This window comes from Cibotium barometz, chromosome 13, assembly GCF_041138505.1.
Source record: "Cibotium barometz isolate CiBa-2024 chromosome 13, ASM4113850v1, whole genome shotgun sequence".
NCBI lineage: Eukaryota > Viridiplantae > Streptophyta > Polypodiopsida > Cyatheales > Cibotiaceae > Cibotium > Cibotium barometz.
In genome coordinates, this window is record NC_141058.1 from 29,350,595 (window position 1) to 29,375,210 (window position 24,616).

At 43.2% G+C, this 24,616-nt stretch overlaps 1 protein-coding gene across 1 annotated transcript; it reads left to right on the forward strand.

Annotated features, from left to right (window-relative positions):
- The first annotated feature begins 3,230 nt into the window (after positions 1 to 3,230).
- On the forward strand, positions 3,231 to 6,366 carry LOC147632582 (pentatricopeptide repeat-containing protein At4g15720-like). Its single transcript, XM_086807019.1, has 4 exons — positions 3,231 to 3,343; positions 4,251 to 4,759; positions 4,844 to 5,504; positions 5,607 to 6,366. Exons 1-4 carry the CDS (start codon positions 3,231 to 3,233, stop codon positions 6,364 to 6,366), a joined length of 2,043 nt encoding a protein of 680 aa, XP_086663145.1.
- The last annotated feature ends 18,250 nt before the right edge of the window (positions 6,367 to 24,616 follow it).

The window sequence follows — 24,616 nt, forward strand, 5'->3', positions numbered from 1 at the left end:
CCATGGTTTCTATTGAATCGGAATCATCTTCAGGATCATTCATATACACGGGGTCGTCTCCTGTCCCTATGTTAGTCTTTGAACTAGGCTTGGAGCTCGTGGCATTAAGCGATCTCTTCCGCCGTGTTTTCTTTTTCTTTGCCTGAGCGATTGATGCAGTATCCCTCTCTTCAAGAATGTAGTTTTGATTTTGAAGCATTGATCGTGTAACTACATTCGCGGGTACAACAGGTGTGGTTTCTCATGCTTGGTTGGTGACCTCAACCAAATTCAATGGCGTAATCTTGGGTGCATTAGGATTATGTGGACATTGAGCGATCAAATGATCTATGCCACAACGATTACATGTAAGTACCGGCATTCCCGATGTGCTCCCTTGATTTGGTTGCATTTGAGTAGCGATCTTCTGTAGCCTATTAGGGCACTCTGCTACACGATGCGGTCCACCACACTCGTAGCATTGAAGAGGTGGTCTCCTCGCCAAGGTATTAAGGTTTTGCCCTCTTGTGGCGAGAGCAGCCGCTTGATATACAGGCTTAACTTGCCCGAAATGATCCTCCATGTAGTACTGGGGAATCATTTCAAACGTATCAATCCCGTATGGAGCAGTGGGGTCTATCTCCTCTTCATAATCCCCACATGCACTATGTGACTCACAACCCATTTGGTTTACAGGGGTAATCCTTGGATGTGGAGGTTGTGGTCCTAGCACTGGCGGTGGTAATGGCACAGACTGGACTACATTCGGATTCCTTGGAACTATGTGCTGTGACGGTTGCTCGACAGGTTATGCAGGCATTAGCGCGGGTACTTGAGGTGTATTTGACCATGGTTTGCCAACATTCGCTTAAGTACTAGGCAATCCTTAGATTGATGGCCGTACTTACCACATGCATTGCAATTCCCATTGAATTTAACTCTGAATGTGGGACATTCACTCGTGCTATGTGGTCCTAAGCACACCGAACACCATTGTTGCTCTCTCCTTGGGTACATATGGCTATTCTGAGGAGCTCGATTACCCCTAAAGTATTCTTGGAGAGCCTTAGTAAGGTCAGTCACAGACATTTCAGATATCCTGGGCTCCTTGGCAATAGGTTTTACCGTCATTGGCTCGTGCCCAGATACTTGCGAACTAACAGATTTTGTTTCTGAAGACACCTTTTTACCTGCAATCATCAAGTTGTCTTCTAACTGGATTGCATTGGCCGTGATGACTGCTTCCCACGTTGTAAGACCTCTAATGACTAGGCCATTGTAAATGTCCTCGTGGCGCAATCCTCGGATGAATCTATCGAGGAGTTGGTTGTTGTTGAAGCGTTCATCGGGAGTGCAGCGAGAATTTAGATGCTTCAATCGACTTATAAAGTCTCTCACTGACTCCCCTTCCTCGCGTTGTCGTGCTGTGGCACGTCTATGCAGTGAAAGCATGTTCATGGCACAACTTATGTGGAATCTGGGCTTGTTGAAGGCCTGTCCGGAACGTGGTTGGCTGCAGATGATATCAGTTACTTGGCATCGAATGTGTGGGGCGCGTCAAAGAAAGAACGGGCACTTGAAGCTTTATTGAAGTGTGTATGGAAGGAAGGACAGAAAAAAGTAATGAGGGGCCATGTGCCATGAGATTGGTGTGAAAAGGAAATAACATGGTGTTTTTTTTCTTCCAAATAAATAAAATAAAATAAGAATTTGCATGGCTACTTCTGGAATGGTGGCGTGGAGGTTTGAGCTGCCGCCAACGAGGTTCATCGAGAAGCTGGGGTCGTGGAGGTAGGCAGCTGCAAAAACAAAAGAAAGGGACAAAAAGGAAGGGGGGGGGGGAATTGCCTTACAGAGAGGCGGCAGGTAACCAGGGAACAGGGCCTCCTCGTTGATAAGGAGAGCCCTGTGTGTTTTGTGTGGGCGCTGCAGCAGATGTGTGCAGCTGTTGCAGGTATACGCGGGAGTGGAGCGGGCCGCCTGGGTCGACAAGGTGACGAGCTGCAACTAGATATGGATGGGCCGCCGGGAAGAGAAGCCATCTCGCTTGTCAGCGCCATGTTGAGCTATGGAAGCACATGTTTGGGGATCGCATGCAAGCGTAGAATCCTTCAATGTAACCTGTTTGGGTGCTTTGTCTAACAAATTGGAAGGATTGTAGGAAGATGCAAACAAATGGCATCTTGAAGACCCATTAAGACTAATTCTCAATACTGTTCCAAACAAAAGAAAGGTCTTGCCACTTATGCATTTCAATGGAGCTTGTTACAGCTGTCTTGGGTGACCATGGACAATGGCCACAGCGTGACTATGGTTTCTTTAAAGCATTCGGGATCTCTTTTTATGTACAGCGGTGATCATGGCGGGGCTTTGGCAAAAAACAGTTTTGGAAACTTATACACTGCTGTAGGGGTATTTGTACTTGGTAAGACTTTCCAAGAAGCTTGGGGTGCTCAAGCGGCAGAAAAACAGAGGGAGTACAATACATATCTTGAGGTGTTCTTGATGGGAATTAAGGGAGACAGAGGAGAGAATTGCAGCAGAGAAGAGATCTGTTGCAAAGATTTGTAGCACTACGCTCCTCAGCCATTCGACAGGAAACGAGTGCAAGGAGCCATTCGTCCAGTTGGAGTTGCAGCCAGTTGAGCAAGACTGAAGTAAGTAGAAGGCCTGCAGCACGGTGGACAGCTCCCTTAGGAAAGGGAGTGGAAGCTCGGCCTCAAAGACAATTTTGGGGCTCAAACAAGTTGTTGGCCGATGGATCAGGGAGAAAGCCTCAAACTCTGGACTCTCGCTCTGCCAGCTTGCGAGAGGAACGCCAGCTTCAGTCTTAACTTGGCCCTCATGTAGGATGGAGGAGATAAGTGATTACTTTCACTGAATGTTGACAAAAATTGTAAGCTTAATCCAGGATGCATATCTGGTTGGGTGCCTTCTAGAGTGACCTGTACTACAGAGATTGAATGTTTTTCTGGTTATTGTGGGGTCTCAGGAGGATCCATTCAGTAATCACGATTTCTTTAGAAGGTTTATTCTGTATCTTTGTTGCTGCTGGATTTTGGGACACATTTTAGGGGATGAATTTTCTGTTCTTTGCTCCTTGAAGAATTATATGTTGTGTTTCTTTACTGGAATTTTCGATGTAACTCTCACAGCCAGACACCCAGGGTGTTCCCGGCTAGACCGCACACGTCATGACATCTTTGGTGAACCCGACGTGAAACAGCTGGGGTGAGAGTAGAAGGGGAATCATGGGTGATCAACAGGAGCAGCAAGGATTTCATCCGGACGTCAACACCATGCAGATGTTTCAGGCGTTTGTGCTCTACATGCAACAGCACAACAGGCAGTCGAAGAAGGCTGGGTGAAGTGGGAAAACAAAGGTAATGTTATCTGATTTGAATGCTGGATGAAAAACGATATGATATCTGGAATGTATGGATACATGCAAGATGACATACAAATCAAGATGATGCTTGAGGAGAATTAGAGCAAATAGATACACAATCAGGGCTTTCTGAAAGGCAAGTACTTATAATGATGCTATATCTTAGTTGCTTGGAGAACTTCTAAAGCATGACAAGGATGCAAAGGAGGTAAAAATAATGGCAGACAAAGCAAAGAAGGTTATAGGGGCCTATGACACTGATGCATTTCTCGAAAAGAGAGAGCCAGGAGCTTATAGGACTTGTAGTCTTCCATAATAAAACTATTAGGGAAGAAGAAGGATTTCAAGGGCCTATGACACTCATCTATTCCAATAACCAAGGATAGAGAGGAGCTTGTAGTGACTTGAAGCTAACCCTTTGTATCAAGGGCTTACGACACTCGACCTTTCTGATAGTTGAGGAAGGTGAGGAGCTTGTATTGACTTGAGGTCTTCCCTACAAGTTGCAAAACAGATAGAATGCTCAAGAACTCATGAATGCCGGAAAGGTGGACACTTCTTTGTACTCTGATTGTCAGGATATCTGAAAGAAACTCTTTGAAAAGCAGAGCTAAATGTATGCAATGATGATCTGGATGAATGGTTTGACATAGAGAAAGCCCAAAACATCAGAAGGATAAAAGGAATGCCAATGCAGAATGCTGTAGAATTGAGTGTATGAACATGGAGATTAAAGCTCTACTCGTTGTTCAGGAAAGCCATATATGATGGCATTATATGTACACATGGAATGCTCATTTGTAATACATGAATAAACTATGTGCCAGGCTGCAACCAGTTAAAGTCTTTGAAAAGAAGCTCATGGTGATTTGAAGCAGTACAGGGCATCGGTGGAAAGGGAAGTGCATGCCTTTATGACCAGGGGTAGGTTGCAGTCAAATGCATATGTGGGGAACTACCTCATCTTGATGTTGGTGGAAGTCGGATGCATGAGCGATGCCCCGCAGGTTTTTGACAGGTTGGTGCATCGGAATGAGTGTTCCTGGAATTCCCTCATCACTGGATATGTCAAATGTGGGAAACCACACCTTGCTCTCACCCTGTACCAGAAAATGCAAAAGGATGATTCTGTACAACCCAGTGGACATACTTTTGTGGCCGTACTGAAGGCTTGTGCAAAGCTGAAAGATCTCGAAAGAGGCCTTGATATACATGCCAAGGTTGCTAGAATGGGGTTACTCGAGAGAAATGTTGCTGTTGGCAGCACCTTGGTCGACATGTATTCTAAATGTGGCTCGCTTGCAAAAGCAGGGCAAGTGTTTGATAAACTTCCAGTTCGAAATGTAGTCTCATGGAATGCATTAATAGCAGGATATACCGAACATGGGCATGGTGAGGAAGCACTCGAGTGTTTTGAACAGATGCAATCAGAGGGAGTCTCACCAGATGCTGTGACATTTGTTTGTAGTTTGATAGCTTGTGGCAGCATGGGAGCCACAAACAAGGGCCAAGAAATACATGCTGAGCTTGAAAGAAAGGGGTTGTTGGAAAGGGACCTTGTTGTTGGCAACACCTTGGTCCATATGTATGCCAAAAGTAGCTCGCTTGCTAAAGTACAGCAAGTGTTCGACAGGCTTCCAGTTCAAGATGTTGTCTCCTGGACTGCACTAATGGTAGGATATGCCCAGCATGGAGAAAGTGAAAATGTTTTTCGTATCTTTGACAGAATGCTAGGAGAAGGTGTAAGGCCAGATCCAATCACCTTTGTTGTTGTTCTGAATGCATGCAGTCGCACATGTCTATTTAACAAGAGCCAGATGTACTTTGAGGCCATGAGCAAAGACTATGGTATCGTTCCATCCCTAGATCATTACACTTGCATGGTTGATCTCCTTGGCCGTGCAGGCCAATTAGAGAAGGCGTCAGCAATAATAAAGAAGATGTCGTTTTGTCATAATCTTGTGGTGTGGCAAACTGTATTGGGTGCTTGTAGAAATTGGGGAAATGTGGAGCTTGGGAAACAGGCCTTTGAACATGCAGTGTGTTTGGATGAAAAGGATGCTGTAGCTTATGTCTTAATGTCTCACATCTATGCAGGTGCTGGCATACAGAAGGCAGCAAACAAAGTTAAGGCAATGTGAGTGTATAAATAAGCATGGAACAGGCCACACGACACTGCCAGAATTGTGCACTCATTTTTCATTGGGTTATGGGTATGATAGCAAACTTTCTGATGCAGAGCTAGAAGATATTTTCTCTCATTGCATGGAAGAGAGCCACCTGACTCTATAACCTTCATCAGTGTTTTAAAAGCGTGTTCCAGCTTAATAGAGCTAGATTATGGGAAATTAGTTCATGATTACATAATCAAGTGTGGTTCTGAGCTGGATGTATTTGTTGGCAACACTCTTATTGATATGTATGCCAAGTGTGGACAACTTGAGGAAGCAGGTGATGTGTTTGACAAGTTGCCCACTCGAGATGTGGTATCTTGGAATGCATTGAATGGATTACATTCACAAAATGGGAGGAGCCAGGATGCCCTCCAAGTCTTTGGGCAAATGCTACAAGAAGCCACATTACCTAATAAGGTCACATTTGTAAACACTTTTGATGCATGTGCCAGTGCTGTGGCCATAGCCACAGGCAAGAAGATGCACGCTTGTATCATGGGAAGTGCCTTTGAGCAGGATATTGTCATCCAGACTGCCCTCGTTAACTTGTATGGAAAATGTGGCCGATTTTCACATGCGTGCAGAGTTTATGAAAATATGTCGGAGCGTGATGAAGTGACACTCATCAGCATGATTTCGGCATGCGCCAACTGTACAGCCCTATCTGAAGGCAAACAGCTACATAAATATATTATTTGCAATGCATCTGAATCTAACATTGTTTTAGGGACTGCCCTCATAAACATGTACAGCAAATGTGGGAGCATCAAAGATGCTCAGAGGGTGTTGCATCTCCTGAAGCTGTTACATATGTTTGCAGCATGAAAGCTTGTGGTATTTTGGGAGAGATAGAGAGGGGACGAGGGATACATGGTGATGCTGTTAAACAGGGACTTGGAGAAAATCTCTATGTCAACAATGCTATCCGGATATGTATGCTAAGTGCAGTTCATTTGTGGAAATGCAGTGCTTGTTTAACAAAATGTCGGTATGGGATGCAGTCTCGTGGAATGTATTCATGGCTGGCTATAATGATCAGGGTCTCTTGAGGAAGCTCAGAGAGTGTTTGACAGTTTAGGACAAGAAGGTGTGATGCCATGGACTACCCTGAGCGTAAGGCACCAGCCTATATAGCAACTTGGTGGCACATACCGGAGGATGTGCAGGTTTAGAGGGGGTCGATGTCGTGCTGTGGCACGTCTATGCAGTGAACGCACGTTCATGGCACAACTTATGTGGAATCTGGGCTTGTTGAAGGCCTGTCCGGAACGTGGTTGGCTGCAGATGATATCAGTTACTTGGCATCGAATGTGTGGGGCGCGTCAAAGAAAGAACGGGCACTTGAAGCTTTATTGAAGTGTGTATGGAAGGAAGGACAGAAAAAAGTAATGAGGGGCCATGTGCCATGAGATTGGTGTGAAAAGGAAATAACATGGTGTTTTTTTTCTTCCAAATAAATAAAATAAAATAAGAATTTGCATGGCTACTTCTGGAATGGTGGCGTGGAGGTTTGAGCTGCCGCCAACGAGGTTCATCGAGAAGCTGGGGTCGTGGAGGTAGGCAGCTGCAAAAACAAAAGAAAGGGACAAAAAGGAAGGGGGGGGGAATTGCCTTACAGAGAGGCGGCAGGTAACCAGGGAACAGGGCCTCCTCGTTGATAAGGAGAGCCCTGTGTGTTTTGTGTGGGCGCTGCAGCAGATGTGCGCAGCTGTTGCAGGTATACGCGGGAGTGAAGCGGGCCGCCTGGGTCGACAAGGTGACGAGCTGCAACTAGATATGGATGGGCCGCCGGGAAGAGAAGCCATCTCGCTTGTCAGCGCCATGTTGAGCTATGGAAGCACATGTTTGGGGATCGCATGCAAGCGTAGAATCCTTCAATGTAACCTGTTTGGGTGCTTTGTCTAACAAATTGGAAGGATTGTAGGAAGATGCAAACAAATGGCATCTTGAAGACCCATTAAGACTAATTCTCAATACTGTTCCAAACAAAAGAAAGGTCTTGCCACTTATGCATTTCAATGGAGCTTGTTACAGCTGTCTTGGGTGACCATGGACAACGGCCACAGCGTGACTATGGTTTCTTTAAAGCATTCGGGATCTCTTTTTATGTACAGCGGTGATCATGGCGGGGCTTTGGCAAAAAACAGTTTTGGAAACTTATACACTGCTGTAGGGGTATTTGTACTTGGTAAGACTTTCCAAGAAGCTTGGGGTGCTCAAGCGGCAGAAAAACAGAGGGAGTACAATACATATCTTGAGGTGTTCTTGATGGGAATTAAGGGAGACAGAGGAGAGAATTGCAGCAGAGAAGAGATCTGTTGCAAAGATTTGTAGCACTACGCTCCTCAGCCATTCGACAGGAAACGAGTGCAAGGAGCCATTCGTCCAGTTGGAGTTGCAGCCAGTTGAGCAAGACTGAAGTAAGTAGAAGGCCTGCAGCACGGTGGACAGCTCCCTTAGGAAAGGGAGTGGAAGCTCGGCCTCAAAGACAATTTTGGGGCTCAAACAAGTTGTTGGCCGATGGATCAGGGAGAAAGCCTCAAACTCTGGACTCTCGCTCTGCCAGCTTGCGAGAGGAACGCCAGCTTCAGTCTTAACTTGGCCCTCATGTAGGATGGAGGAGATAAGTGATTACTTTCACTGAATGTTGACAAAAATTGTAAGCTTAATCCAGGATGCATATCTGGTTGGGTGCCTTCTAGAGTGACCTGTACTACAGAGATTGAATGTTTTTCTGGTTATTGTGGGGTCTCAGGAGGATCCATTCAGTAATCACGATTTCTTTAGAAGGTTTATTCTGTATCTTTGTTGCTGCTGGATTTTGGGACACATTTTAGGGGATGAATTTTCTGTTCTTTGCTCCTTGAAGAATTATATGTTGTGTTTCTTTACTGGAATTTTCGATGTAACTCTCACAGCCAGACACCCAGTGTGTTCCCGGCTAGACCGCACACGTCATGACAGCGTTCAGCTTTTTGGAGTTGAGATGCTACTCCCCAAAGCACACCCTCACGTATGTATTCCTTCAAGAACAATCTCTTGAGAGTGGGGTAGTGAGTGCGCTCTTCAACCCTTAAGGTTCGATACCGATCTCCGGCCTTCCCACTCAAGGTTAAGCCTAAAGCTTTACACTTATGTAGCTCATTGTGCTCTTCCAAGGAATCACACATGTGTTCAAAGACTTCAATGTGATTCCTAACATCCTCGTTACCACTGAAGTTTTGAGTGAGCTTAGCCACTTGTACTGCCTTGCTTCTAGGTTCTCTCTCAGGCATACCCCGCATGTTTTCTGCAATGGATCGTCCGATCGTTTGAGCAAACGCTGCGAGATCACCTAGGTGAGTAGGCATAACTGGTGGAGGCACTTCTGGGATAGCCTGGCTGATAGGAGTTGGCGTTGGTCTGAGTAAGTTGGCAAATGATGTAGGATATGATATGTGGCTAGGCCTAGCTCCCCTTGGATAATGGTTATGATAAGGTGGTCGTGGAGCATACGCCATTGGCATACTAAGAGGCGTAGGAGCTACCTGAGCATGAGTAGCGATAGGTACATAGGGTCGATAGGCACTGGCACACACTGCTGTAGGTACTGTTCCACTAGGTAGCGGTGTCGTACTAACTACAGCGGTAACAGGTGCACTTTCAGCTATGCTCATCATTGGGGTAGGCATTGCGGATTCCCTAATGGAAAGTTGAGCCAAGGTTGGAAAGCTAAAGTTACTACTCGTGGGCTCAACCTGCATTGAGACTCCAGGCGAAACAACATATGAAGGGTCTATGGGACTCACCGAGGGAGTCTCCAATTGTGATAGGGTTGGTTGTTTGGCCTTGCCCGTATCCAAAAACCTCATAGGGCCAGTGGAAACTAGGTCCACTCCCCTATTTTGCCTCTCAATTTGGATAATTCTATGAATAACATCACATATCATTTGCTGTTGCTCCTCTAGATTAGTGGCGCTAGATGTGGATCGTAGGACTTCTAACCAACCTACATGGTATGTGTAACCCGTGTATAGGTCCGTTAGAGTCTCTCTGTGTAGATCATATTCCCAATTTTCATTGAGAAATATCCCATCTAGACTTGGTGTGCCAAATGGTTCTCTTGAAGTGGACGCAATGTCACTTCTTATGGATTGGCTTCTAGGGACCTCTACTTTAGGAAGAGCATCGGAATGTGGTAGCTCAGTAGGGCCCTCATTAAACGAAGTGGGTAGAATATCCACATGGACACTCTTTGGGAGGGTAGGGTCTACATAAGATGTGAATGGCGAATCTACTACCCCTCCTTCCTCATTTACTTCGCTTGTCGCATGTTCAGAGCGTGTAGCTCTACTAAAGGTCTCTATTAGACGACTAAACATGCTAGATCCGGGTTGTGGGGCCCACACTGGCATGTTTTGGCTTGTCTCCTCAGGGTTCTTAGTAGGGTGCCCTTCCATGGCTTCTGAGTCAGAGGATGAGTCACTATCCACTATTCGTGGATCTTGGGTTGCACTCCCTTGGGTTGGAAGGCCAAGATGCCAACGTGGAGGGATGGTGTGAGCCTGCGTAGACTGAAACGCTTTCTAGTGGTTCAGGCTCTAGCACCCGACCAGAGCGTAGATGCATGTGACGTGGGTACCCTACGTGCGTTGGTAACTACCCTTGAAACTCACACAAGTGGTTTCTTAGGTGTTTCGTACCCCGTTTTTACTTGTTTTTGTGTTGTTTTTAACCGTTTTTGACCCCCTTACTTACGGTCGAACTTGGACTAGGACGTGTGATAGCTCAAAACGAGCGTATCGTTCAAAGGATCCTAGTGTGATTTACAGCACCGTGTTCGCCTATCTAGAGCTCATGTAGTCCTCAAAACAGTCCCCGTTTCCCTTGGGGGGAAGGGGCAAAAGCCTATTTGCTTGTGGAGGAAAGGGTGAGGGCTTTATCCCACATACTCACTTTACTCCTTGGGGAATGGGCTACATATAGGGCACAACTTTCCATAAGCTCTCACTTGAAAGAGAGCTATGGAGGCTCACTCTCCTATATATATATATCAAAAGACCGAGACCGAGGCCGGGGCCGGGGCCAGGGGTCGATTGGGGTTCTTTCTTTTCAAAAATTTTTTCTCCAATTAGAAAATCTTTCCTCTCCACACGTTTGGTTCTTTCTTTAAAAATAAAATTTTATTTTTTATTTTTTATTTTTTTTATTTTTTTAAAATTTTTATTCTCTGTTTTTTTTTTGGAGATAAGTTCTCTAGGGTTTCCTTAGGGTTCAGCCTTGGTCGCGGCGCAGTTCGCACACACAGCACAGATCTGGGGATTCAAAAATCCCTCACACACACAGAAACCAGATAACAAAACACACGCGCACACGCGGAGCGAAAATATAACAAAAGAAACAGAAATGCAGCAGACAAATTGCAGAAACAGATTGCAAAACACAGAAACACCTTAACAACAAATACACAGTCGCTTTCCTACAGTGTAGATTAAACTTCACGCAGCAGCCGAGCTGCAAACTGGAGCTTGGTGCAGGGCAACTCCCCGGCAGCGGCGCCAAAAATGTGCGCTTTTGCCGCACAGGTCGTAGCTGGGGACTTGCCGGACACCGTATGCGAGCCACGAATGGCTGCAAGCATACAACCAGGAAGGCAAGCTCAAAACAGAATGCAAAAGGTGTGTCACTCACCGCTTAACTGCCGCCTTGAAGGATTCCCGCGTCGTATCCGTGATGGAGGAGCCGCCATCGCCGCTCTACCGCCTAGCCGCCGTCGCCGTGCCGCTACACAGTGCGCTCGATCGCTCTCTCACTCTCTCTCTCTCTCTCTCTCATGCAGGAGAAGGAAACCAAGGAGATAAGGCAAGAGCACTCTTGTATTCACAACACATGAGAATGAGGATTTTAGGGTTACATTTGACTCTTATAGGTGACTTGGCCGTTCACACTTGGGCGCCCATACATGGCCGGCCGACCCTAACCCTTATCCTACTGATATCCAAGGTGCGCCTCTCATCGGCGATCACCCAATCCCTTCATCCTTAACATATGGTGCCGACAAGCCCGGCCCATGACTCAGAATATTTAAATTAATGATGTAAAATATAGTACGTCGCAATGTCCGCCATGGGTTAACACTTGTTTATTTTTCTAGCAAATGAATAATGCTCAAAACTCCACTTTTAATATAAAAATTATTTATGCATAAATTCATTTTCTAATGAAAAAAATTTTGCCATAGCTTCTCCACATTTTTTATGAAATGAGAATACTAAAAATTTCACTTTTAATATAAAAATTATTTATGCATAAATTTCATTTTCTAATGATAAAGATATTACCATAACTTCCCCATATTTTCTATGAAATGAGGATGCTTAAAATTTCACTTTTAGCATAAAAAATAATTATGCGTAAAATTCATTTTCTAATGATAAAAATTCTGCCATAGTTTCCCTGCATTTTCTATGAAATAATATTACTCAAAGTTCCTCTTTTAGTATAAAATTTAATTTATGAATAAACCTTCATTTTCTAATGATAAAATTTTGCCATAACTTTCCCACATTTTGCCATAACTTTCCCACATTTTCTATGAATTGAGAATGTTCCAAAATTACACTTTTAACATAAAAATTAGTTTATGTGTAAACCTAAGCTTAAACATAAACATTAATTCATCATAAATAAAGAAAAGCATGGTTTTAAGAGAAAACCCATAAAATAAAATGCTTCCCAAGCATGAGGGAGGTTACACTACAAGGGATCGGGCTCATACCCGCGCTCTTAGCTGCTAAAAATGACTTGTGAAAAAAAGTAACGGGCCCGTATATCAGCGCGTGTACCATCGCGGCCAGAGACATGCGTGTAAAACCGCGTGTATAGTACCACTTAGATGCGCGTATACACGGGTGTGTAGCCGCGTTTTTTACACAGACGCGTTGATACACGCCACTATACACGCTTTTTCTTATATTAGACGCACTTATACACGGGTGTATAGCCGCATCCTGTTCAGTTCCAATGTCTCAGACGCGTTTATACCTGCGTTTATACACGCGTTTCTTTAATTTAGATGCGCTTATACACGCGTAATTGCCAGTTTATACGCATTAATACACGCGTATTTTCCAGGGTATCCGCGTAGATACACGCGAGTTTTAGCAGTTCTGACGCGTTTATACACGCGAACAGAGAGCAAAAAAAAAAATCCAGAGAGTGCTATTTGGTGCCTGAGTACTGTTCCAGCATTCCAGCACCCAATAGCACTCTCTGGTTTTTTTTTTTGGTGCATTAGACCATCCCATTAGACCATCCACGAAGAACATATGCACGAGGGAGATTAAGACAAGAACGACATGAATACATACATTGTCATTACACGATTCAAGACAGACATGAATGTAATACTATCGATCAATCAATTCAATATTACTATCAAAGTTTCATACATGTATACAAGGGAGTCCATATCTCGAAGTAGCCCATGGCTTGAGTTTACAAAAAAATATATACAATCACATCCTCAATATGGAATGTGATACTATAAGTCTGAGTACTACTCAGACCCAGATGATGACTCGGTGCTCCCCCCATGCTCAGATGAGCTCACATCGGTCGGAATGTCCGAGGAGTAGTGCTCACGTCCACCCTCTGCACAGCGACGGCCGGTGGATCATCAGCAGCTTGTGCCTGTTCAAGTAATATATAGTATATAAGTATATATATATGCAATTCAATAAACCAAAACCATTCGTTACGAATTTTCAAGTACCTGTCGACCGTATGGTCTCATGGCCATCTCAAACTGCGCGTCCGTAATACGTCCCTCGGCTCTGAAGATGGCCCACGTGTCACCTCTGCTATGCCGGCGAGCATACGCAGTATCGTGGGTTGTGGGCTTCCTCCCCGTAACCCGTCACCGGTCGCTGTATCATAATCAACACAATTTGTAAGATTAAAACAATCATAGAATCAATGAATTAAGTAAACAATCAAATAAAGTGGCAGGATACTTACAAACTCTGCCTCCCATGACTCGACGCCGCCAGATCCGAAATGCGAAGATCCAATGGTCTCCATCTGGATCCGTCGTGCCTCCACATGCTGCCTGCTCTTCATGCCACCCTCTGCTCGTTTCTTTGCCTCCTTCCACTCGCGTTTGTGCGCAGTGGCAGGTTTCTCGGCAGGATAGCCACCCGCAGCTACATTTAGCCCGTCTCATCGTACGCGAGTTTTTTAAGGTGAGATCTTTTATTACTTAAGATCTCCCTTATTCGCGTCCTTCCCCATACATCCGAGAATGTAGCATGTGGGGGATTGGGGTACCGACTATGTACATCTATCACCTCCCCAACTAATCGGCTATTTTGATCTTTAAATTTAATAAAACAATTTCTATATGAGTTTGATACTACCCCATGCATGTACTCCATTACCTCCCTCCCCCTCGCATCCATCACTATCCCGCCCCTATCCGTCACATCATAGCTGACTACTCTCTCTATCTCTCTCATCTCCTCCTCTTCCGAACTGTCTCCTCTAACTCTTCTCTCTCTATCTCCTCTCTCACCGCGTGCCCTACTACCTCCCCCGCTTCCCCCACCTCCCCCACCAAAGCACCCGCCGCATCCTCCACTCCCACTCTTCCGACTGCTGCGGGTGGAGTCACGACTGGGGGATTGTCTACGTGACGGTGGCTGTGAGCCCTGACGTGACGGTGGCTCTGAGGGAGCACGTGATGGTGGCTGTGAGGGTGTACGTGAGTGTGTCTGGGACGAGGTATGTCTCCTCGGTGGACGTGGAAGAGGAGAAGCTGCATGCCGTCTCGTCGGACTCGGAGGAATAGACGGCACTGGAGTGCCCTGGATACTCGCGGTAGGGGTATAGACACCACGCAGGAAAGGAGGGGGATGGGCATACATATACTCTGTAAGCTCAACGTACCAGGTTGGCGCCCAAAGTGATTCAGCATCTCCATCAGCCAATTGCTGTACGCAAATGGATCGGATGAAGAACCTGGAATATCCATAAAGAACCTGCAACAAACATCTTCATGTACATCATGGGCTGTCTCTTGACTCACACAAATATCATCATTCAAGTCAGTTGCCTGCAAATCATGAAATCTGAAACGCCGCAATTTTTTGTCTGCAGAAACGCGTGTATACACCCGTCAAAAAACGCGTGTATACACCCGTCCAGAAACGCGTGTATATGCGCGTGAACATACTCTGCAAACAGGTTACACGCGCTTCTACACGCGTTCGTACACGCGACCTGCGAAAAAATTTTCTCGAAAAGACCGACCCCCCCGACAAAGACAAAATGTCCTTATAAAAGGGCCAGCCATTGTCGCCCCTGTCAGGATGCAGTAACCCAATCGTGTGCAAAAGGACAAACCCAAAGAGCAAAGAGCAAAGAGCAAAGTAAACAAATCTGACAAAAGAGACAAGGCACAGGACAAAGTGACTCACCTCTGAAAAAGTGAGTCTTCTCTGCTCCTTCTCTGCTCCCTCCTTCTCCCGTGTGTGTGCTCCTTTCTCTGCTCCCTCCTTGCTGTTGGAAGAGGCGAAAACAGGCGAAAACGCATGCACAGTTGATTTCTTAGTTCAAAATCTATATTTGGGGAAGGCGGGCTATTTTTAGTTTAAACATACCGCCGCGTTTATATTCGCATTTATAAACGCGGGTATATTCGCGTGTATGTGATTTTAGCTGCGTTTATACACGCGTTTTGCAGAAATTAGCCGCGTGAATACACGCGATTTTTAGGAAGTAGCCGCGTTAATACACACAATTTTTAGGAAATAGCCGCGTCAATACAGGCGATTTTTGTGCTTTCATTAAAAACATATAATGATTTTGTGTTTTCTGATTTGTACACAGGATGTCATCAACCTCTTCAAGCAGTTCTGGGGAAGATGAGACAATGCGTCATCGTAATCGCGATGTGTGGTTGGGACAACGGATCAAATGTATGTGTAATCGATGTCAAGGATGCATTGTACGAGCACGTCGAATTACCTTGAATCACATCTCCATGTATGGAGAATGGAATCAAACAGGTTTAGAGGTGAGTAGATGTAAATTGATGGTATTCAAATGACTCATGGTATCCAAATTAAATTAATAGAGTTGTAACATTTAATTTGATAAATTGAAGCAGGATGGAGTACCACACCCTAACATGGTACCCTACGCGCGACGAGAGCACGTAAAGCGTCGACGAGATGATGCTGGAGCTTCGGGATCTATTGTCAGAGATGAGTGGGAAAGGGACGACAATAGCCCTGCACCCCACGAAGTTGTGGAAGAGGAGGTGCTTGATGATATGGTGCGGAATCTTTTTAAGGATGATCCCAAAGGTATGGACGACGATGATATGGAACAAGAGCATCTTTATAAGGCTTCATCGACACCGGTGTTTGAAGGGTGCACATTCTCAGTTTTACGTGCTTCACTTGAACTACTTAATATACAAACAGTTTATGGATGGAGCAATGCAAGTCTTGACGCATTGTTGAAGTAAGCATTCTAACTTACAAATTTGAATTAGTGGTTTAAGGTTTAGGATTTAAGACTAATTATAATTGATGATATTGGATGCAGGCTATTATCAAACATGCTTCCAAAGGAAAATAGACTACCCACCTCAAGAGACATAGCGAGGCGCTATGTGACATCTCTTGGAGGACTGGATTATGATAAAATACATGCATGCGTCAATGATTGCATTCTCTTTCGTGGGACGCATAAGGAGGCTCTACATTGTCCCACTTGTGGTGAAGCAAGGTACAGAACAGATATGAAGAGTTTTGATGTACCTCGTAAAGTCTTGCGACACTTTCCTATAATTCCTCGCATCAAACACATGTTCAAGTGCAAATCCATAGCAGAGCTCATGTCATGGCATTCCTCACATCGATCGGATGATGGCATGTGGAGAATTCCCGCAGACACTCCTGCTTGGAAGCATATTGAAGATGAGTGGCCCAGCTTTAAAACAGAGCCCAGAAACTTGAGACTTGGCCTGGGTATGGATGGAGTGAATCCATTTGGTTTCAAAAGCACCGCATACAGCGTGTGGCCAGTTGTGTTGGTGAATTACAACCTTCCACCATCAATGGCGATCAAGAAGGGACATCTTATGTTATCCCTTCTAATTCCAGGGAAACATAAAGTCAAGCATATGGATGTTTATCTTGAACCACTGATTGATGAGTTGGAGGAACTATGGAGAGGTGTTGCGGTGGTGGACATTAGTAGGCCTCCCTCCTCTCGACACTTCGACTTAAAAGCAGTGTTGATGTGGACAATGCATGACTTTCCAGGATACAGCGATTGTTCTGGTAAGAATTCTAATTACCTCCCTACTCTATTACTATTGGCTATATATATTAATTAGACGGTTTGACTTTATTATTCTAACTTTTATTTATATTTTAATAGGTTTGAAAACATCGGGTAAACATGCATGTCCTGTTTGTGGCCCTTCGTTAGTACATGAGTATGCTGATGGTTTGTGTAAGACTATATTCGATAATCATCATCGATTTCTCCCCTCAGATCATCCTAAATATGTTGCTAGTAAGAGTAACATTCCTCCACAAACACTTCGTGCAAAAGATTGGAAGCGTATTTGGGAGTCTACAACTATTCTTCCTCCAGATGGCATGAACAGGTATAGTGATGTTTTTTCAATCTTGTTTTGTGTAGTCTCTAATTGGATTAAAGGTCACATAGAGCAATCCCTTGTGCAGGTACTCCATTTTTTTTCGGCTGCCATATTGGACCCATCTTAAGATCAACCATCTTCTTGATCCCATGCACATCTTCAAGAATGTGGGATCTGGTATTTGGGAACATATTACTGGTAAACGAGACAATGTTAGCATACGTGAGGACTTGCGGGTCGCAGGACGTATGCGTCAAGCTTGGCCACGAGAGGTGGGTGGGCACGTTCGTCTTCCGCCTGCACCATGGATTATATCAAAGAAAGAGGAGAAGCAGGTAAAGCAGGCCATCACCACTTTGCGTACTCCCACTGGATGCATGAGATCATTGAGGGGAGCCTTTACAACCACTAAGAAAAGAGGCGTTGGGCAACTATATGGGTTGAAGTCCCACGATTGGCACAAGATGCTTCAAGTAAGTGTTTTCCAAGTCTTGTACGTACCTTGAAATTAAATTTTGTAATGCCATAAACCATAAATGTGCTCTTATGTGCGCAATTCATACTACCTACTAGCATCGACCATTGTGCGAATAAGAGTTTGAAAAAATGTATTTATAAGATGGGCGAGCTTGTGAGGTATGTAAAACCCATGCTCAGATCACCCTTCATTATACCTTGCAAAATGAACGTGCATGAGGTATAACGTACGATTTATTTATTTTTCAGATATGTTAGTTCCAAAGCAATTGATCCAGCCACGTTGGATGATGCGCGTGTTATGGCAGTGGAGGTGGTTTGTTTGGTAGAGGAGACTTTTCCGCGAACCATTCTCACAAGTCAACTACATCTCATTGTGCATTTAGTGGACGAAATTGCTTTATGTGGTACTGTGCATGTACGTTGGATGTTCTTCCTAGAGCGCTTCATGAAGACCTTAAAAGACTTTGTGAGGCAAAGTGCAAGGCCTGAAGGAAGCATGGCCGAGGGTTGGTTGATACAAGAGTCTCTTGTATATATTTCAGAATTTCTTGGTCAGGTGGACAGCTCTTTGCCACGACTATGGAACAATGAAGAGGACTTGAGGATGACCTCTATTGTGCCTCAAGGAAAAGGACAGAGTAAAGTAATTGACAGAACATTGATTGATGATCTCAATTTCACTTGTATCCTTAATAGTGATGTGATGAGCAGATGGGTTACAAGATATGAGGATGCAAAGACAAAAAGGCAAGCAGAAAGAGCTCTCTTTCGGAGGCAACATGGCTCTCGGAAGGCGTACCCTAAGCATCTAGCAACACTTCCGAATGATATCCATGTTGATTGGTTGCATGAGGAAATGGAGAGAGCAGAGAGCGACGAGGGGCTGCATATCACGGTGGAAGAATGGGAGTATGCACGAGGATGCATGTCAAAGATACATAGAACTAATGTTTTGCATTAGTTGTAAGTGATTTGCTTTTAATATTTATTCACATTGCTTACACAAATATTGCTTCTATTTTGGTCCAGTGCACTATGTTCAATGCTATATGGTGTGAAGGCAAGCATTTTCGAACACAAAGAATTGATGAAAAGAGAAATACACAAGATTGCGGTGTCATTAGTAGCTTTGAGGGAGCTAATGGAAAAATGGATGATTATTGTGGCATAATCCAAGACATATTTAGGCTTGACTTTCGTCGCTTCTTTGTGTATGTTTTGGATGTCAAATGGCAAATGAACGTGGTGGAAAAAGGGCCTGATGCAACGATAAAACGCCATGCAAGTGGATATGTAACTATTGACTCTACAAAGTTCTGGCAAACAAAGAAAGATAGGCTCGTATTGACAACAATGTGAGCAGGTATGCATTTTTTTACTAATGTGTTTCATGTACATATATATCTAAGCTCGCGTACCCCTTGACTTTTGATATGCTAATTAATTACTGTACTGTGTGTATTTGAGTAGGTTATCTATCTACCAATGGTGCATGACATCAAATGGTGGTACGTCATCCCTATTGCACCACGTTCCAAAGTGATGTATAATACATTCACTGATCTGGAGCATATGGAGGATGTAACAAGCTGCAATGAAGATGACGTCGAACATGCCATTGAAGATGTTGTGATCGATGATCAAGAAATAAGAGATGATCATGATAATGAGGATGAGCATGCCATTTCTCATGATCATGAGAATGACCCTACCATTGAGGATGATGGTGATGTTGATGAGGATGATCAGGACATCGATACCATTATCAATGGAGTACAGAATATCGATAGTGGAATAAATTTAATCGTAGCCTTACCAATTGATCAAATGGATATTGATGTTGATCGTTTGGCAAGGATGGATCTTATTGAAGATGAGATTGAACCCTAACCAATCCGTCACTGTATGTTCTAAATTGATGACATTTCTATCATCTCATATGCATGATTTATTTTTGAATATATTTCATTGTTGTAAATGCATGTAGTGGGATTGTGTAATGATGTATATTGTAATGTACTATGAGATGGTTTAAGGAAAATAGTTTTTAATTTTGTAAAGGAATTCAGTTTTTTTTCAGTTTTTCTCTGCCATGCGTGTATTAATCCGTGTATCGTAGCGTGTATTTATCCGTGTATAATAGCGAGTATTACCCCGTGAATATTATCGTGTATTTATGCGTGTATTACTGCGTGTATATAAACGCGTTTATACACGCGTTGATAAATGCAAATATACACGCGAACTTAAATGCTAAAATACACGCGTCCGATTCTATTCAAATACAAGCGCGACCATACACGCGTTCGTAATTTATCGCGTGTATGAAACGCGTGTATGGCAGCATTGTCTTGTAGAAGATTAACAACAAAAAGAGAGCATAAACTTCATTGTTTAGGCTTACCCTTGGTTAGCTTGATTCTTTACCTTGCAAAAATTGTGTAGCCCTCAAAGAAAAGGCTTGGCCACTAAGGGGAAAGGGTAATCTTCAAGAGAAGAAGAGGTTTAATGAAGCACCAAAGCTTCACAATGGAGGGCCAATGAAGAGGGAAGAGGAAAATACACTAAATTGAAAATTACACTAGCATGTAAATACACTAATATGAAAATACAAAGGAATAGGGGTTTATTTATAGTTGAGGGAGGCCACCAATCAAGTCCAACTAGAATCTAGAGGCTTCCAGTTTCAATTTGATCTAATTTGGACAAGTTTTGGACCAGTTAGGCCCACTTTTCTGATCTAATTTGAAGGAGGTGAGAGGAGAGATGAAAAATCTCATTTTTTTGATTTAAAAATTAGAGTAATCATGAGGATTCTAGGCACCTCCTTCATGATCTCCACTCACCCTCTTGAGGTGTCAAAATTCTACTTTTTTTCTAATAAAATCCTATTATTTTACTATCAAGTGCTTGTACTAGTCAACTCTTCATCTTATGTGAGAATTTACTCCTTTTTGGAGGATTTTCTTTTATTCTTGAATTTTTCTTATTCAAACACTTGGATTAATCCCAATGTTCCTTTAGAACACTCTTTGGACCTTAATCCATAATTTTTTGAAAATGGGTACCCTTAGGCTAAGGTGTCTATTGCACATATTCAATTCATATTAGAAAACTCTTTTTTAAACTTCTATTTCAGGGGAATTCATCTTAAATAAAAGGGATAGATTTATATCCAAAAATATCTCAAAATTATATTATCTCTCTCTAAAATATTTTCTCCCTCTAGGTCAAAAACAAAGGAATATAGTGTTTTCTTGCATTCTGAAATAGGGGATGATTACAGGGGACTGAGAGGAGAACTTATACATCTTTTTGGGACTGAGGAGAAACCTTACATCCATTCTGAAGGGGGGGAATGATTACAAGAGACTGAAGGGGAGATTCTTATATCTTTACATCTCAAAAGCTGGAGGGAGGAATCTTACACTTGGCATGGATTACGAACATATACATGCATGTGCCAATAATTGTGTGCTATTTCAGGGTCTTGATTTCATGTAAAAATAGAAAAATGTATGGTCGCATGACATATTCAATATTCTCCTTCCATTGTTCAATGCATGACACATTGAGATAGAGCATTTGGTTAATCAAAGAAATGTTGAAAATTAGCCCACTCATGTTACAAAACATCCTATTGATGAGGAAAATATGGATGACGTAGTTGATGAGGAAGAAGGGAAATTGTGGAGCCTAAAAGTATGTCAAAATGGCTAGTGCAAACACTACGTGACAACAAATTGGCCTCCTTTGCCTAGTAGAACATGTGTAGTCTCTCATCATGCATCTCTTGTTGACGCAGGTTATTGCCAGTTTGTGTGATGAAGAGGAACCCGTTTCCTTTGATAAGGCAATGGAATCTAAAAATTGGATGAGTGTTATGCAATCTGAGTATGATTCGATACTCAAAAATGATACATAGGATTTGGTATAGTTACCTCTTGGCAAGAAGTCCATCGGTACTAAATGGGTTTATAAGCCCAAACATAAAGCGGATGGCAGTGTTGAGCGATACAAATCTAGGCTTGCAAAGGGATACACTACAAGAGAATGAGAACATAGGCGCGCAACATAGACACGCAAACTAGAGAGAGATGGAAGTGAGAGAGGGGCCATGGGTGAATTTATGATCTGGCGAGGTTTACGTGGCTATATGCATGGATATAAGCGCGTCTATAGGCACATCTATATGTATGTCTATAAGTGTGTCTATACTGATATAGACGCACTTATAGACGTGCTCTGTTAAAGTTTTTTTTGAATAATCCCGCGCGCTCGACGTCGCAACTATTTTCACTTCCCCTCTGCTCCCTCTGATGTACCTCTTCCTTATGATGGCTACACCTCACCCTTTGTCCTCTCCTCACAAAGTCTCCTCTCAACAAGTCTCCTCCCAAGTCTCCTCCCAAGGACAATTCCTCACAAGGTAATCTCTATCCCACTTGTCTCTCCCACCTCTTCATATATTCATGGTTTTTGAATGGTATGTTTAGAGTTAGGGTTTTTGATTGGTATTCTCTTTACTGTCTCTTTCTCTCTCTCTCATGCATAAGCTTCTTATGTTTAAAATTTTTGAATGGTATTCTCTTCTCTCTCTCTCTCTCTCTCTCTCTCTCTCTTTCTTATGCATAAGCCTAAGAGGCTTATGCATAAGAGGTTTATACTTAAACCTCCTTATGCATAAGGCTTAAGCCTTCTTGTGTATCCATGCTATTCACACTTTTGGGGTTTTGTATTACTAATTCTTTTCTCAACTTTTTGTTTTGTTTTGTAGGTCTTATAATCCTCTCTTTCAACTTCACCAAAAAGAGGTAAATGCTTTTCTCTCTTTTCTATTTTGTATGTATGCATTAGGTTCTTAAGGCTTTTGTATGTATGCATTACTAATCCTTTCCTCACCCTTTTGTTGGTTTTGTAGGTCTTCTAATCTTCTCTTTCAACATCACCAAAAAGAGGTAAGCGCTTTCCTATCTTTCCTATCTTTCCTCTCTTTTTATCCTCTCTTTCCTCTATTTTTATCTACCAAAAAGAGGGGTTTTGTTTTGTAGGTCCTATATGCATAGAGCTTAATCTATGAATAGATCTCTAATCATAGAGCTTAATCTATGCATTAAGCTCTATTCGTAGAGCTTAATACATAGATTAAGCTTTATGCATGCATTCATAATGCATAGAGATTTATGCATAGACCTTTATGCATGCATTAAGCTCTATGCATAGAGCTTAATCTATGCATGCATGCATGCTTAATGCATAGTGCCAGGGTACGCTTTATTTTAGGCTAGCATGGCTTGCATAGTGCTTTATGCATAAGCCTCATGCATAGCTTTATGCATAAGGCCTCATGCATAGCTTTATACATAGGCTTTATGCATAAAGCCTCATGCATGCTTTATGCATAAGCCTTATGCATAATGCTTTATGCACAAGCTTTATGCATAAGACCTTATACATAGCTTTATGTACATAAGGCCTCTGCATGCTTTATGCATAAGCTTTAGCATAGCTTGCATAAGGCTTGCATAGCGGCATAGCTTGCATACTCTTTTGTATGTATGCATTACTAATCCGTTCCTCACCCTTTTGTTGGTTTTGTAGGTCCTCTAATCCTCTCTTTCAACATCACAAAAAAGAGATAAGTGCTTTTCTATCTTTCCTCTATTATGCATAAGCTACATGCATGATTTATGCATAAGCCTCATGCATAGCTTTATGCATAGGCTTTATGCATAAGACCTCATGCATGCTTTATGCATAAGGCCTCATACATAGTTTTATGCTTAAGGCCTCATGCATAGTGCTTTCTGTGTAGGCCTTATGCATAATGCTTTACGCATAAGGCCTCATGCATAAAGCATTATGCTTAAAGCTTTATTATGCATAAGGCCTAATGCATAAAGAATTATGCTTAAAGCTTTATGCATAAGGCCTCATGCATGCTTTATGCATAAGCTTTAGCATAGCTTGCATAAGGCTTGCATAGCGGCGTAGTTTGCATAAGGCTTGCATAGCGGCATAGCTTGTATAAGCTTGGTTTTGTAGGTCCTCTAATCCTCTATTTCAACATCACAAAAAAAGAGGTAAGTGCTTTTCTATCTTTCCTCTATTATAATGGCACCCTTGGGTGATGGGGATTTGTTTTGTAGATTTGCGCATAAGCTTTATGCATGTTTTATGCATAATGCTCATGCATGATTTATGCATAAGCCTCATGCATAAGGCTTCTCTAGCTTGCATAATATTTTTTTAATATTCTCTTTGTTTGTATAGATGTGGCATGGGTCCTCATCCTCTTGTCTCACTGACCCACTGGTTGAGGCTCTCATCGAGTCTCAACGACGGTTTGCTAAGGAGGTAGAGGGCATCTTTGGCTATACTCCCATCCTCTTATCTCACTGACCCACATGTTGAGGCTCTCATCGAGTCTCAACGACGGTTTGCTAAGGAGGTAGAGGGCATATTTGGCTATACTCCCACCCCTGAGCAGTTGTTTGGCAGCCTATTTAGCAGGCACCCCTTTACCATATCAGGTCCGCCAACAGAGTCCCTTGCCAAGCACTTCACCTACCTTTACATTCACCCCTCATCTGTCAACACAGTTAGTGCTATAGCATCTCCTACACCTCCACCTTCAGGAGATGTGACACCTCACAGTTATCATGGCTCTCATGAGAGTGACAGTCATCGTCCTCGTAGGGAGGGTAGTCATGGAGATAGTGGCAGTCCTACTCAGTGCTCACGCCGCCCGCACTAGCACTGAGAGTGGAGGTAGAGGAGATAGAGGAGATAGAGGATGCCTAGGGCAGTGCTTTGGGGGTGGGGATAGTTCTTTAGAGTCACCACCACATCATGGTGGTGATATATCATATTATGATATCATAGATGTGGGTGACATAGTTGATGACTCTCATGGGAAGGAGGTGGTAAACTACTTGC